Source organism: Puma concolor, chromosome B1, assembly GCF_028749965.1.
Source record: "Puma concolor isolate L17-30 chromosome B1, mPumCon1.1.hap2, whole genome shotgun sequence".
Taxonomy (NCBI): Eukaryota; Metazoa; Chordata; class Mammalia; order Carnivora; family Felidae; genus Puma; species Puma concolor.
In genome coordinates this window covers 36,219,263-36,235,814 of record NC_141670.1, presented here as the reverse complement: position 1 = coordinate 36,235,814, position 16,552 = coordinate 36,219,263, and the positions used below count along the sequence as shown (strand labels likewise).

Here is a 16,552-nt window from a genome sequence, read left to right as displayed (position 1 = left end):
GATCCAGCAATTCCACTCCTAGGTATTTATCAAACAAAAACTAAAACATATGTCCATGCAAAGACTTGTTCATGTTATTTTTATTCATAATATATGTCTAAAACTGAAAACTACCCAAATATGCATCAACGGGTATATCAGTCAGGGACATATCACAAGGAATTGGCTTATGCGGCTCTGGGGGCTAGCAACAAGTCTGAAATCCACAGGGCAGGTCATCAGAAAAAGCAAACTGGAAGCTCTCTGGTAGGAGCTGAAGCCGCAGTCCACAGGCAGAACTTTTTCAGGGAAACCTCCCACCCACATTACTGACACTAATCTTTATATAAAGGCAGCTGATTATAGGTGTTAATCACCTCTACAAAATGCCTTCACAGCCACACCATTAGCGTTTGACTGAACAAGTAGGTATGATAGCCTAGCCAAGTTGACACATAAAACTGACCAGCACATGCGTGAGTATACAAATCATGGATAAACAATAAACAGAAACAAACTACTGATACAAACAATATGGGTAAGTAACTCTCAAAACACATTTTGTTCAACAAAAGGACTGGTGAAAAGACCCTGTAGGATTCTACTTATATGAAATTCTAGAACAGTCAATAATGATCCACAGTGTCAGAAAGCAGGTAAATGCCTAATGCCAATTAGGCATTGATGTGAGGATACTGACCGCAAAGGGAAACCAGAAAATTTGGGAGAGTGATGGATATTGTAACTGGACTGTGGTGGTGGCTACCCAGGTATATACATTTGTCAAAATTCATCAAATTATACACTTTAAATGAGTGCCTTTTAAGAAATAAATTATTTCTCAATAAAGTGGACATGTTAAAAAGGAAAAACTAAAAGCTGATTCCTGCACAGCACAAGCTCCAATCAAGGTTCCAGAGAGATATATCCAGTTCCTCTAGCACTATTTTTGGAAAAGACTAACCTTTCCTTATTGAATTACCTTGGCACTTTTGTTGAAAAGCACTGAACTTTAAGCACTGAACTTTATGTGTAGGTGAGAAGTTTCCAGAATGGAAAGGAAGGATAAAAATGCAATCTGATCAACTATACTTCATTTTTAAAAAGGGGTTGGGGGAGGAAGGAAAGAAAAGGAATTCAAAGAGAGAGATCCCTGGTTATTTCTGACTCCCAGAGATGATGCATGTGCAGAGTAGGCCAAAGGGGGATGTGGCCGGCTGAAAGGCAGCGTCCTCTCCACCACCCCCAACCACAGTACCCTGTGAGCTGCTGTTTGTTAGATGACTGGCCCTGCTAAAGTCACTCACTGGGCCCTATGGTGTATTCCTCACCAGCTGCCACAGCTGGTGACCTCTGGTGTCCTAACTCATCCTCACCCCCTTCCTGTCCGTGGGACAAATTATCCTTCTGGAAACAGGGCTCTTCTTCTCTGGGGCCCAAAACCCTGGGGGACGGGCCCTCCTGGCCTTGGAAAAGGCCCACACCGAGAGGGTATGAAAAAAGGAAGGCGTTGAGCAGGAAAAAGCCTTAATGCTGCTTCCCACTGGGTGGCAACGCAAGTCCAAGCTAGGCGATCTCACCCAGTAGGCCTCGGTGAATCCCCAGGGGCCATGAAGGTGGTGCTCACAGGGCGGTCCTCGACCAGCAGCAGCAACTTCACCTGGAAACCCGTTAGAATGCAAATTACCTCGGCCCCACCCAGCCCTCCACGACCGGAAACTGTGGCGCTGGCACTTAGCTCGGTGCTTTAACGAGCCCTCCAGGTGCGCCGGGCACGAAGAGCAACGAATGGAGGAGCGGATTGGGGAAAGAAGGGCCTCTCCTTTAAGACGGAGCGGACGCCCCCCGCCCCCCCTTCCCGGGCCTCCTAACAGCCTGCAGCGGCCGGCGGCTCTCAGGTGCGGCTGCGAGGAGGCCGGAGTGAGGGAGCCCGAGACGCCCAGCGCGCAGGGCCGGTGAGGCGGAGGCGGGCTGGCGAGCGGGTCCGGCGCCAGGGGAAGTACAGCCGGGACCGCGACGGCGCCGACGGGGCCCCCGGGCGCAGCGGGCCGGCGCCCAGCACCTTTCCAGCCCGGGCAACCTCAGCGTCGCCCCCACTCCCACCCCACCCCGCACCGCTGGCCCCGGGCTGCGGGGTTGGACGGCTGCGCCCGCCAGGGGCTCGGAATCCGGGGCGGCCGGCCGGGATGCGGGCGGGAGCGGGGAACCGGGCCTCGCCTCACGGCGGGCGCCCCTTCCTCACAGCCGCCGGGACCCCGGCGCCCGCGCCCAGAGTCATGAACCGCAGCAGCACGAGCAGCGCGGCCGAGAAGGCGCCCACACCCATGCTCTGGGGTGAGTGAGGGTCCGGCGGGTGGAGGGTGGGGAGGGAGGCGGAGGAGAAACGGGGAGCCTCCCTGAGCCGGCCCGGCCCCCTCGCTGCCCTTCTTCCGCAGGCTGTGAGCTAAACCAGGAGAAGCGGACCTGGACCGTCAAACCCCAGAAGGAAGGAAAGCAGTACTGTAAGCTGTTGCTCAGTACGGTGGGTGTCCCGGCCCCCAGGAGGGGATGGTAGGATGGACTCGGGAGGGACGTGGCCAGCTGCGGGGGAGCAGGTGGGGCTCTCTGGTCTCTGCAGGTGGAACAGGGGTTCCCTCCGGTGTTGAGGTGGCCTGTCTTCAAACGCTCTCAGATTTGCTTGGGGGAGAAAGCCAAAGAAGAGATGAACCTCGTGGAAATCCTGCCCCCAGCCAGCCAGGAAGACAAGAAGGCCAAGCCCATCACCATCGCCTCTCTTCAGGCCTCGGTGCTCCCCATGGTGAGCCTCCCTACCCCATCCCCCCCCCGCCCCCGCAGGCTTCGGGAGGCTGCCTGCCCCGGGCACTCACCGCCTGAGCGGGTGTGGACGGACAAAGGTGGGATACAGTCGTTCTGCAGGAATGCAGTCCCGCCAGGGGGCCGTATAGCCAATGACTTTGAGCCTTGGACTTAGGCAGGGAGCCCCGTTTCCATCCCAGCTCACTTTTTCCCAGCTTGGGCAAGTTAACCTCTCTACAAAATCACGTTTTTAAACTTTTTGATGCTGGTGACAGGACACTGTTGATGACTTCCACATTGATTGTGTATCCAGAAGTTCTCTTATCTCTAGTAATTTATCTTGAGTTCTCTATGCAAATCATCATTGTTAATGGCAGTTTTTGTATCTTTTTTTTTTTTTTTAATTATACTACATGGTCTAGGACCTCCAGTGTACTATTGAGGAAGATTGTAATGGTAGATGTCCTTGTTCCTTTCTTAATACATGTATGTATATTTTTAAAGGAGTGCTTCTAACGTTTCTCCATTAAGTGTGGCACATCTGATAAGACGATAACTTCCTTTTTCAAGTTAAGGAGTCCCCATCTAGTCCTGCTCTGCGTTTCAAAATTGAGATTTCTTCTTTTTAATCAAAAATGGTTATCAAGTGCTTTTTTAGATTTAGATGATCATAGGTTCTTTCTTCTTTAACCTGTTAAGGTGGTGAGTTATATTAATAGAATACTCTTCAGCCAACTTTGCATTCCTAAGATAAACACTAATAGATCATACTGTGAATTTCTAGATTTGCTTTGCTATTATATTTTTTAAAAATTTAAATCTTACATACTCGTGAGGTTGGCCTATCTTATTTGGGTGTCAAGGCACACTAGCCTCATGAACTGGGGGATGGAGTGTTCTCTCCTTCTATATGGTGGAACAGTGAATGTAAGACCGGTATCATCTGTCCCTGAAGATCTGGGAGTCCCATCTGTAAAACTGCCCCAAAACTCCCCCCCACTACCCCCATCTATGAGCTCTCCCTAGATCTCCTTCATTCCCAGGGTTTTATTTTTAAAGACCATCTATACAAATCAAAACTTTGATATTTATTTCTATAGACCCAATCCCTCTCTTGTGCTCCAGATCCTGTGTCCAACTCAGTGTATTTAATAGATATCTAAGAGATAACCCAAACTTAACAAATCCAAATCCAGATTCTTGATTTTTGTCTATAATCTCTTCTCCCACCCCCAAACCTGAGCCTCTCCCAGAATATAATTGCTCTCCCAGTTATTCAAGACAAAAACTTCTTTCTCTAACACCATATATCACCAGCAAATCCTGTTGCCTCTGCCTTCACAATGTACCCCCATCTGACCACCTGTCACCACCCCCTGCCATGTCCTGGCCCAGGTGCTCAGTTTTATTGCAGAGTCTCCTAACTGGTCCACCAACCCCCACCCTTGGTTCCTTATAGTCTATTCCAGGGTTCCACAACCTACAGGATTAAATCCAGCCTACTGCATGTTTTTGTAAATGAAGTATTATTGAAACACAGCCACGCTCCTTCATTTTGTATATTATCCATACCTGTTTTCCCTTGGTAACAGCAGAACTGAGTAGTCTCCACAGAGACCATAAGGTTCACAAGCCTAAAATACTGGAAATCTACAGAAAAAAATTCCCCAATCTCTATTCTATGTATGCACCAGGTGCCAGAAGGATCCTTTTAAACAAAAGTCAGACCATGTCGCTTCTCTGTTAGAACACTTATGTCAGTGGCTTCCCATTTCACTTAGAATGAAATCCAAGATCCTTTATGTTCTGGCCCTTAGAAACCTCTCTTAAACTCACCCTTTGCTACTCTCCCCTCCCTAATCCTGCTCAAACTACACTGGCTTTCTTGATTGTACCTTGAAAATTTCAAACATACCCCCTTCCTGGGATTCTTGCATTTACTGTTCTCCATGCTAGGAATTCACTTGCCCCTCACTTCAGCCTTTGTTCACATGTCACCTCATTCAAGAAGTCTTTCCCAGAGCACCTGGGTGGCTCAGTTGGTTGGGCTCTCAATCATGGCTAAGGTCTTGATCTCACAGTCGTGAGTTTGGTCCCTGTGTCTGACATGAATCCTGCTTTAAAAAAAAGTCTTCCCCGACCACAAACCGCATCCCCTCTTCCTACCCTTCCGTAACCACTTTTTCTCCCATGGAACCCATCACTGGCTTCAGTTTTCATCTGTGCCTGTCTTTCTCCCCAACAAGGATACAAGCTCCAAGACAGCAAAGACTTTGCCTTTTCATTTACTGCCTTAGCCATAATGCCTATATACCATATGTTATGGTATGTTGTAGAAACTGGTATATTGTAGACACTCAACATGTAATGAGTGAGTAAGGAAGTGAACAAACTATGTGCAACTGGTTTGATTTTAAACTATTGTCATTTAAGTTTTAGGTCTAGATGTTTCCATTTCTTTGAGTCAGTTTTTATATCTGCTTTATTGAGATATAATTTATATACAATAAGATCCACCAGTGTTAAGTATACCACTTGATGCATTTGATAAGTGTATATAATTTTGTAACTACCACTGCAATCAAAGTAGAGAAAATTTCCTTCACCCCCCAAAATTTCCTCATCCCTCTTTGCAGCCAGCCCTTTCCACCTATCACTGCCTCTGGCAACCATTGATCTACTTTCACTACTCTGTTGCCTTGTCTAGAATTTCATTTAAAGGGAATCATGCAATACATAGTGTCTGGTACCTGGCTTTTTTCACTTAGCATAATGCTTTGAGATTTATCTGTTGTTGGTGAAACAGTAATGTGCTCCCTTTTTATGTCTGAGTAACTTTCTATTTTACAAGTACATATATATGTCAAGATTTATTTATTCATTCACTTGTTAGCAGACATTTGGATAGTTTCTAGTTTTTTGTTTTTTTGTTTTTTTTTTTTTTTTCATTTTTGAGAAAGAGTCTAAGCAGGGGAGGGGCAGAGAGACAGAGGGGGACAGAGGATCCCAAGCAGGCTCCGCTCTGACAGCAGTGAGCCCAAGGCAGGGCTCAAACTCACAAATTGTGAGATCATGACCTGAGCCAAAATCAGACGCTCAACCAACTGAGCCCCCCAGGTGCCCTGGGTAGTTTCTGGTTTTATACTATGAATAAAGCTGCTATGAAGTTTGAGTGTATTTGTATGCACATGTTTTCATTTCTCTTGTGTAAATACCTAGGAGTAAAACTGCAGAATCATTAGTAAGCATATATTAAACTTTATTTCCCCCCTCCCATCCTCTTGCATATGTTAAACCTTACACACCACTGCCAAACTATTTTCTGGATTACTACACCATTTTGCATTCCTACCAGTTGTTCCACATCCTCCCCAACACTTTGCATTGTCAGTGTTAATTGTAGCCATTCATAAATTTAGGCCATATGTATAGTGGCATCTCATTGTGGTTATTATTTATATTTCTTTGATGACTAGTGATATTGACCATCTTGTTGTCTGGTCATTTGATATCTTCTTTTGTAAAATGCCTGTTTAGATGTTTTCCCCATTTTTAAATCAAGTTATTGAGTTGTAGAAGTTCTTTATATATTTTGGATACAAGTCTTTTATCAAAAATATTTATTTCAAATATTTTCTGCTAGTACATGACTTGCCTTTTCATTCATAATGATTTCTTCAAAGAGCACAAGTTTTTAATTTTTATGAAGTCCAATTTGGTATTTTCTCCTCTTACGGTTCTTTTTTTGGGGGGGCGGGTGTCCTGAGAAATCATTGCCTAAACTAAGGTCGCAAATGTCTTTTTCTATGCTTTCTTCTAGAAGTGCTATTGTTTAAGCTCTTACATTTGTCTGTATTCCTCCATTCCAAGATAATTTTTTTGTATGGTATAAAATAAGCGTAGAGAAACATTTTTTTCCCAAGCTGATACCCATTGCTCTAGCACTATTTTCTTTTTTTTTTTTTTTTTTTAAGACTGTCCTTTCACTATACAATTATGCTGGCATTTTGCTATAAATCAGTTGCCTGTGTATGTATGCATGTATTCCTGTATTTTGTTTCATTGATTTGTATTTGTATCTTTACTCTCATGACAGACTGATTTGATTATTATAGTTTTATAGTTAGTCTTAAAATTAGTGTGTCTTCCAACTTTGTTTTTCTTTTCCAAAATTGTGTTGGCAATTCTAGGTCCTGAACATTTCCACATAGATTTCAAAATAGGCTTTCTTTGAAAATCAGTCTGTTGGGTTGTGACTGAGATTGTAGTGAATCTATAGACTATTTTGGGGGGAATTGGCATCTTAACAATTTTTAGTCATTAATAATTGAGCATATGTTTCTCTGTTTAAGTCTGTCACTTTTTACTCTAATGTATGTCTTTAACTTTAACTTTTCCTACTAATATTTTGTAGTTTTCGGGGAACTGGTTGTGTACATACTTTGTAAGATCTACCCCAACATACTGCTATATTTGATTTTAGGTGCTATTGAAAATGGTATTAAAGTATTTAATGAAAGATAATTCACATGCCATAAGCTTCATCTATTACGTGTACAATCAGATGGTTTTTAGTAAATTAAGAGTTGTATGCCCATCACAGCCTAAGTGTAGAACATTCTCATCACCCCCAAAAGTAATTCCATACCTACTAGCAGTCACTCCCCATTTCCCACACTCACCTGCAGCACTAGGCAGCTGTTCATCTATTTTCTGCCTATTTTAGCCATTCTAGACAGTTCGTATAAATGGAATCACAAAATGTGTGGTCTTTTGTGACTACTCCTTTCACAGCATAATGTGTGGTGTGTTTTTTTTTTAATGTTTATTTTTGAGAGAGAGAGAGAGAGTGGCAGAGCGTGAGCAGAGGAGGGGCAAAGAGAGAGGGAGACACAGAATTCAAAGCAGGCTCCAGGCTCTGAGCTATCAGCCAGAGCCCCATGCAAGGCTCAAACTTGTGAACCGCGAGATTATGACCTGAGCCACCCAGTCTTAGCCACCCAGGTAGCCCCACATAGCATTATGTTTTTAAGGTTCATCCATGTTGTAGCATATAGCACTACTTTCTTTTTATTGCCAAGTAATATCCATCATATGGATATATATGAAATCATCCATTCAGCAGCTGATGGACACCTGTTTTATGTCTACCTTTTGGCTATTATGAAGGCTGTTATGAACATTCATGTACAAACTTTTGTATGAATATATGTTTTCATTGCTCTTGAGCATATCTCTGGGAGTGCAATTGCTAGGTCATTGTGGTAGCTTTATGTATGTAACATTTTGAGGAACTGCCAGATTATTTTCCAATGTAGTCACACCATTTTACAATCCCACCAACAGAATATGAGGATTCCACTTTCCCCACATCCTTGCAATACTTACTATTGTCTATAATTTTGATTAGTCATTTTAGTGGGTGTGAACTGATAGTTCAATGTGGTTTTGGTTTGCTTTACCTAATGGCTAATGATGTTGCATCTCTCTTCATGTGTTTATTGGTCATTTGTATATCTTTTTTGCAGAATTGTCTATTCAGGTCTTTCTTCATTCTTTTTTTAAATTGCATTTGAGTTTGACATTTTAATATTGGTCTTTTTACTTTAAATTGTATGAGCGCTTTATATACTCTGCATACAAGCCCCTTATCAGATGATTTGCAAATATTTTCTCCCATTTTCTGAGTTGTCTTCTCAATTTCTTGATGATATCATTTGCAGCACAAAAGTTTTGAATTTTGATGTAGTCTAATTTATATGTTTTATCTTGTTTCTTGTGCTTCTAGTATCAAATCTAAGAACTTGTCACCTAATCCAAGGTCATGAAAATTTGCTCAATGTTTTCTTCTAGGGGTTTTATAGTTTTAACTCTTCTAGTTAATTAAGTCCATGATCTATTTGGAGTTCATTTTTGTGTATAGTATAACGTATGCAAATGTATTTTTAAATTTCATTTTATCATTGTTCAGTAGTAGTATATAGTTACATAATTGTGTTGGGTTTTTTTTGCTATTATTTGACCTTGCGAAACTTGCATAGAAATCCTAGCAGCTTTTTGTTGATTCCTTATGGATTTATTCATGTCATCTGTGAATAAAGTCAGTTCAAATCTTGCATTCTTTTTTCTTGTCTTCCTTCACTGACTAGGACCTCAAATATAATGTCAAATAAAAGTGGTGACAGCATGTCTGTCCTTGCCTTTTTCTCTTCTACCAGTGTTCAGCCTTCTACCATTAAGACACATGAAGGATTTTCGTACAGATGTCCTATATGAGGATGAGGATATTCCCTTCTGGTTCTAATTTATTGAGATGCTGTTGAGTTTTGTCCAAGAATTCTTTTCTGCATCTATTGAGGGGTTTTTTTTGGCCTCCTTTATTAAGTGGCAAATTACATTTATTGATTTGTTTTCAAATTTTATTTTTATTAACTTTTAGTTTTTTTATTTTAGGTAGGCTCCACACTTAAAGTGGGGCTGACACTCATGACCCTGAGATTAAGAATGTCATGCTCTACCAACTGAGCCAGCTAGGCACCCCATCAAATTTTAAACCCATTGTACATTCTTGGGGTAAGCCCCATTTGATCATGATATATTATCCTTTTATATATTAGTGGATTCCATTTGCTAATATTTTATTAAGGATATTTGTTTTGGGGCACCTGGCTGGCTCAGTCAGGGGAGCGTGTGGCTCTTAATCTCAGGGTTGTAAATTTGAGCTCCACACTGGGTGTAGAGATTACTTAAAAATAATATATTTTTAAAAAATATTTGTGTCTATATTTATGAACAACATTGGACTGTACTTTTCTTGTCATGTTTTTATCTGGTTTTAGTATTAGGGTCATGCTGGCCTCATAAAATGAGAAGGAAAGTATTCTCTCCTTTTCTGTTTTCTGAAACAGTTTGTGTAACTTTGGTATTTTTTTCTTAAATGTTTTGATAGAATTCATGTGAAGCAATCTGGTTAACTGCAAGTTAAATTTCTTTAATAGATTTAGGACAGTTTGGGTTGTTTTTCTTAAGAGAGCTTTGTTTATGTCTTTCAAGGAGTTTTTCCATTTTGTCCACATTGTCAAATTCATTGGCATAGGGTTGTCCATAATATTTCCTTTCTTCCTCTCCTGTAAAATCTGTAGTAAACTCTGCTGTCTTATTCCTGATATTGATAATTTGTGTCTTCTTCCCCTTTTCTTTGTGCAGTCTGGTTAGAGGTTTAATATTTTTATCCATCTTTTTCAAGAACCAGCTTTTGGTCTCAACTTTTCTCTATTGTTTACCCACTTTTGTATTTTATTGACCTCTGTTCTTTATTTCCTTTCTTCTGTCTGTGTGGGTTTTAATTTGCTCTTTTTCTAGTTTTGTAAGGCAGAATCTTACATTATTGATTTAATTTTTTTTCTCACTTCTCTGTATACCTCTTAAGGTGTCTTCACACAAGCACCACCCACCAAATTCTGCTTGCAACTCACTGGTGCAGAAATTAGTATTGTGGTCACTGCCAACTGCACAGGAAACTGGGGAATACGGTCTATGGTGGGTACAATATTAGGGTGCTGATATTATGGGAAAAGGGAAGAATGGATATTGGATAAGCAATGAGAAGCCTCTGCCACATCTGGTAAATATGTCTCCATATCTTCAACATTTGTATGTGCTCACATTTTAGGCATGTATCTTATAAGCAGTAAGTAGCTAAACTTTGTTTTAATCTATCTGGCCAATAATATCTGTTTATGTTTACTGTGATGCTATCATACTTGGATTTATTTGTAATATATACTTTGTGCTTCTATGTTCATTGTTTTTTTTTTCATTTTTTCCTCTATTTCCTTTTTCCTTTTTCCTCTTTTATTACATTAAGGTTTCTTTCCCCCCTTTCCTTTCTACTGGTTTGGAACTGTAGAGTCTCACTCTACTTTTTAGCGTAGTTATCCTTAATTTTTTAACAATCATGCATGACCAGTTTAAAATTAATGCTATATTTCTCTCTCCCAGACAATCCACGGAACTTTCCTGAGCACCCTTTTCTTAACCGACCTGTTGTTATCATGTAGTGTTTTAGCTTCAACTTGTTTTAAACCCACTCAATACTAGTCATTACTAGTACTATTTTATTTTACAATAATGCTGACTTGGATTTGTCTTAGTTGACCAAGTTGCTTGCTCACCACTGCTGCTCATATCCACTTCTTCCTTCTCAATTCGATTGTCAGCTTTTTGAGACCTCATTTAATAGGTCTGGGAGGAGCGAACTTACTTCGGCTCTGCCTGGAAATGTCTTTATTTTACCCTCATTCCTTCATGGTAGTTTGGTTCTGTATAATTCTACACAGAGAGGTACTTTCCCTCAAAACGTTGAAGACGCCATTCTAGTCTTCTGGTTTCTGACGTTGCTGTTGAAACCCTCAGTCTGTCTGCCTATTGTTCCTTTTCTGGACATCTGTCTTTCCTCTCTGGTTTATTTTAAGATAGCCTCTTTGTTTTTGGTATATACCATTTCACTATGGGATGTTCAGATGTACATTTACTTTTATTTATCTATTCAGGACCTAGGTTTCCTGGACATGAGGATCTGTGTCTTTGGTTGTTTCTAGAAGCTCTTGGTTATCACTTTGCACATTGTGTTGTTTCTAGTCCCTTACTGTGATTAGATGCATCTTAGATCTCATTCTGTCCTCTGTATCTCTCAGCCTCTCTTTCATATTTCGTTCCTCTTGTCTCTGTGCTATGTACCGGGTCGTTTCTTCACAGCATGGTTCCAGTTTACTGATACTTGCTTTAGCTGGTGTATTCTTTTTAACCATTTGTTCAGTCTAGAAGCTGCATTTGGTTCTTGTTATTTCTCATAATACCTTGTTGTTATGCTTCTGATTCCTACTTCTATGTTTATTTGACTTTCATCAACCTAATGTCATAACTGCTAGACTGTTGTTCTTTTCTCTCTGGCTCTTGGCTGCATCGGTCTACAGTCGTCTCGTTTCCTTCCACTCACTCTAGCAGGACCGTGCCTTGGACATTTTGTCACTTTACACGGTGAGGTGTCTTCGTGGTTCCACTGTTTTCTCCAAGAGAATTCTGTGTGAGGAAAATTGACAGCACCCCAAGGGATTGGTTTTGTGCTTGTGCCTGCTGTTGGCCCCAGGAGTCACCAGCCTGGGATCTTATACGGGTCTGTTGGCTTCGCAGTGCCCACCAAGTGAATTCAAGCTTGGTGTGAGTGGCAGGTACAGCCATGGGTTTTTAAGTTCTCACAGGAGACTTCTTTTATCCCACATGCATTTCCTTATTCCCTTCCTTCAGTGGAGAGGAGTTCCTGGTGGGTGGGTTTAGGATTCTTCCGTCCCCCGTCCTCGCCCCTGACCCTGGAGCTTCTTCTTGAGGTGCACCCGTGGAGGACCCCAGCCCCATTCAGTGGGCCCAGTGACCGCACGCCTCTCTGGAGCCCAGGCCTGTCTCCTGTCCATGAGCACATGTTAAAACCCAAGGCCGAGGCTGTTTTCGGGCACATTTTCCCTTCAGCAGCTACAGCACCGGTGCTTGTGCGTGCTGCCCTCCTTTCTGGTGCACGGGGCCTCTTCCTTCTGTCCTGTTCAACCAAACAGTGAAAACATCGGAATACATTTTATCCAGCATTTCTAGGCATTGGTGGCTACAGAGTTTCAGTTTTTGCTTGTCTCCTTCCTGTCTGAGCCAGAAACTCTAAATTAATATCCCTAAGCCTCAGTTCCCTCCTCTGTAAAGGAACGGCCCCTCCGTTGTGGGCTTGTTGTGAGGGGTTAAAAGAGGAAAGCAGGTGAAATGCTTAGCATAGGGCCTGGCACACGGTAGGAAGTCAATAAATCTGAGTATCATCACTGATACAATAGAAAATGTGGAAAGTTTGGAAGAGTATCAAGAAAAGAAACACCGTACTGTCCACTGAAAATTAGGGTTCACACTTAATAGAATTCTAACTTTATTCATATGTATATCCACACGTGTAAGACAAAAGTAGTACTGTACATACAACTTTGCATCTGCTCTTCTCATTTGATTAGTGTCTTATTCGGGTTGGGCCACCATAACAGAGTACCAGAGAGTGAAGGACTTAATGTGCATCTATCTTGTCATAGTTGTAGAGGCTGAAAGTCTGAGACCAGGGTGCCAGTGTGGTCAGATTTGGGTAGGATCATCTTCCTAGCTTGCAGATGGCTGCCTGTTCTCTGTGTCCTCACACAGCAGAGAGACAGAGACAGAGAGAAATCTCTGGTCTCCTTTATAAGGGCACCAGTCCCATCATGAGGGCCCAGCTCTCATGACCTCATCTAACCCTAATTACCTCCCAAAGGCCTCATCTCCAGATACTATCACATTGGAGGTTAGGGCTTCACATAAGAATTCGGCAGGGGCACATGGATGGCTCAGTTAAGCATGTGACTTTCGGCTCAGGTCATGATCTCACGGCTTATGGGTTTGAGCCCCACCATTGAGCTCTGTGCTGACAACTCAAAGCCTGGAGCCTGCTTCAGAATCTGTGTTTCCATCTCTCTTCCCCATACATTTTCCCTCTCTCTCTCTCTCTCTCTCTCTCTCTCTCTCTCTCTCTCTCTCTCTCTCAAAAATAAACATTAAAAAATGTTAAAAAAAAAAAAGAATGTGGGGGACACAATTTAATCTGTAGCCATCAGACTTCTCTAACAGCTGCCCCACAGCTTAGAAGCCTGTCTGTGATCTTTAACAAGAATGGGATTATCAGATTCACAGTCTTCCGTTTGAATCCACCTCAACAGGAAGGGCCAAGGGCTTGATAACACAATGAGGTCCAGAGAACCTGTGAAGTGTGTGTAGTTGGGGTTTGGGGAATAAATTCTGAACGTTTCTATTAGACACCATCCCCCAGACAGGTGCCAGGCCTGAGTGAGCCCATCTTTTCTTCTCCTGCCCCTACATCCCTCCTTCTGCAGGTCATGATGGGATTGGAGCTTTCTCCTCCAGTCACTTTCCAGCTCCGGGCTGGCTCTGGACCCGTGTTCCTCAGTGGCCAGGAATGTTATGGTAAGTTGGAGCTTGGACCTGAGGCGGGTCTGACTATAGTGCCTAGCACAGGGCCAAGGGAATAGGTATTCAAACGCTGGATGGATTCTTGAATTACTAGAGAAAATCTCCAAAGGCAACGTGATGGCCGGTAGCCTGGAATGGAAGTTCTCCTTTACCTCCCCGCCATGTCCTCTGTGGGCTGCAGTCCTCTTGCCTGTACCATGAGGGTAGGTGTAGACTTGGTTTCATCTTCAAAGAGCCACTGTGAGGAATAAATGGGATACTCAGGGAGAAGCAGTTTGCATGATAGCTAGTACCAGCCCTCATGTAAAATGTTAGGTGCTATGAGGTATGTAGCTGGAGGAGCGATATAGGCTCTATCAAATCACTGTGCTATTGACTCTTCTCATATCCTTCTCAGCCCAGTTGTGCCTCTGTATCAGGGTACAGTTACTCAAAAACCCTGGCAGGCTCCACTTCCCTTAGGATGAGGTCTAAATTCCTTAGCTGCTGTTTCCATTTCCTCCCTTCCCTTGTGCTCTCTGCCCACCCTCACCCTCCTCTGAATCCTTCCCAGCCAGAGCCACAGCTTACCACCTCACCTGCCCTCCTCTACCACCCCAGCTTTCTGGGGTCCCGGACCCCTCACTCCATCTGAGCTTCTACTTTGTCAGGCCAGAAAGGGTCTCTAGGAAGTGGCAGGTGTTGGCTTCCCCAGGGCAGCTCTGAGAGCAAGACCGATCATGGAACAGGAGCTAGGCCGAGACCTGGAGCTCAGCATCCCTGCTCCCTTTCCATACCCTCACAGACACTTCAGACCTGTCCTGGGAGGAGGAGGAGGAGGACCTGGAGGAGGAGGAAGAGGAGGAAGATGACAGCGATGATGATGATGATGACGATGATGATGTTGATGTAGATGTGTCCCTAGAGGAGGAGACCCCTCTTAAACAAGTCAAGAGGCTAGCATCCCAGAAGCAGACAGGTGTTGCCAAGGTGAGGGAAGGGACACCCCCCCCACACACAGGCTCCTCAGAAACCTGGGCCAGGCCTCCCGAGTTGAGTGTGAGTGTACAGAGGCCTGGGGTCCTGCCAGGTGCCCAGCAGGAGTCTGCTGGCCCTGGACCCTGCCCTAACTGTCCCCATGCTGCTTGTGTTTGCTTCCCAGAAAAAAAAGGTGGAAAAAGAAGAGGAGGCAGTGAGGTAACTCTTTCCATCTGTTAACATGGCCAAAATCTTACAGCTGAAGCCTATAGGGTTAGAAAGGGTCTGGCGTGTGTGCATGTTTGTGACCACACAGATGTGCTGTCTCTGATGGCCGGCACAGCCTTTTTTGGAAGGCATCAAAGTATTCTTATCTTCTGACCTAATTCCACTCATGGTAACCCCTTCCCAAGGACCCCATCCAAAATACAGGTAAAATCATATGCACTAAGAAACTGATCCCTGCATTATTCAAGTAATAGTGAAAAATGGAAGCATTCTAAGTGTCTACCAATATAGTAGATTAAGCTGGGTCACATTTTCCCAGGAGAATGTGACATAATGCCTATGAAGAATATAGCATCCTGGAAAGTGTTTGCAGAATTTAAAAAGAACAGGGTCTTAAATCATTTTCATGTTATTTCACATGTTTTTAGAAGAAAAAGCAAAAAGTCCTGCAAGGAAACACATCAAAATGTTAATTCCGGTGGGAGGTAAAGAAACAAGTGATTTCTATTTGCTATATTTTGTGCAATGTAGTTAAATATTACTTTTATAATGTAAGAGACCTATTTGTGATAAATAAAAGAAAGCAGGTGGAAGTCTAACAAGAAAACACCTCTTGTTAAAATAAGAGAGAGTCAGAATGGTCCCAGCAGGTGACGGGTGGAGAGGTGAATTCTGCAGCCTCCCAGCTCTCCATATCACAGCCCCTGGCTTTCCTGGAAGTGGCCAGGGCCCTGCATTGCAGTGTAGGCATTAGGAGGTTCTGGGCTACTGGTGTCCTGCTGAGCTCTCTCTTTCTCACCCTCATCCCTTCTCCTGGCCTCCCCACCCTATTCCAGACCCAGCCTTAAAGACAAGAGCCCTGTGAAAAAGGTAAGTACCAGGAGAAGGGGCTGGTCCTCCTGGGGGCAGAGGGAGGGAGTGGGACTCTGGTGCCCTCCCTTCTCTCCATAGGCCAAACCCACACTCAAACCTAAAAAGCCAGGATCCAAGAAATGAGGAGCCAGGAGTGGCCTGGCTGCAGTGATGGAGAGAGAGCCAGCTAGAACACCATACAGAGTGGCCTTCCTGCGGGTGTGCTGCAACCCCATGTTCCCCCCACCCAGCCTCTCTCCCTCTGAGTCTGAATGTGACGGAGCTGTTGGGGGCAACACAAGGGGCCCACACTCCAACTATCAAGTTTCGGCAGGACCTGGAGGGAAGAACCCTGACCTCAGAGCCCCAATAAAGTTTGCTTTGCCGGGACCTTGTTTCTGCCATCTGTTCCAGAGGGCCTGTCCTTATTGCTGGCTGCAGTGAGCCCGTGTGCCCAGCAGAGGGAGGCCATGTGCCAGCACACCCCTACCTGGTGGCTGACCCGCCACCTGGACTGAGGCTGAGGCACCCAGCCAGCCAGCTGGGCTCTGTTCTGTTCTTTCATCTCCCTCTCATGTCCTCAAACTCCCACCCATTCCAACCCCCCCAGCTTTGGGACAAAAAGCCAAGGGTCTCAACCCCCTGCACAGCTTCAACTTTGTGCCCTTGTCCTGAGGGAGGGAGCTCCAGACAT

At 43.8% G+C, this 16,552-nt stretch overlaps 1 protein-coding gene across 2 annotated transcripts; it reads left to right on the top strand.

The window, feature by feature from the left end:
* Positions 1–1,531: 1,531 nt before the first annotated feature.
* Positions 1,532–16,248, top strand: NPM2 (nucleophosmin/nucleoplasmin 2). 2 transcript variants are annotated; one of them, XM_025933133.2, is made up of 9 exons: positions 1,532–1,877; positions 2,224–2,313; positions 2,415–2,500; positions 2,651–2,776; positions 13,725–13,815; positions 14,606–14,790; positions 14,963–14,997; positions 15,843–15,876; positions 15,958–16,248. In XM_025933133.2, exons 2-9 carry the CDS (start codon positions 2,256–2,258, stop codon positions 16,000–16,002), a joined length of 660 nt encoding a protein of 219 aa, XP_025788918.2. In that variant the 5' UTR covers positions 1,532–1,877; positions 2,224–2,255; the 3' UTR covers positions 16,003–16,248. The 2 variants fall into 2 exon arrangements, with proteins under 2 accessions (XP_025788918.2, XP_086559630.1); XM_086703504.1 differs by lacking the exon at positions 14,963–14,997 and having other exon boundaries at positions 1,541–1,877.
* Positions 16,249–16,552: the final 304 nt, after the last annotated feature.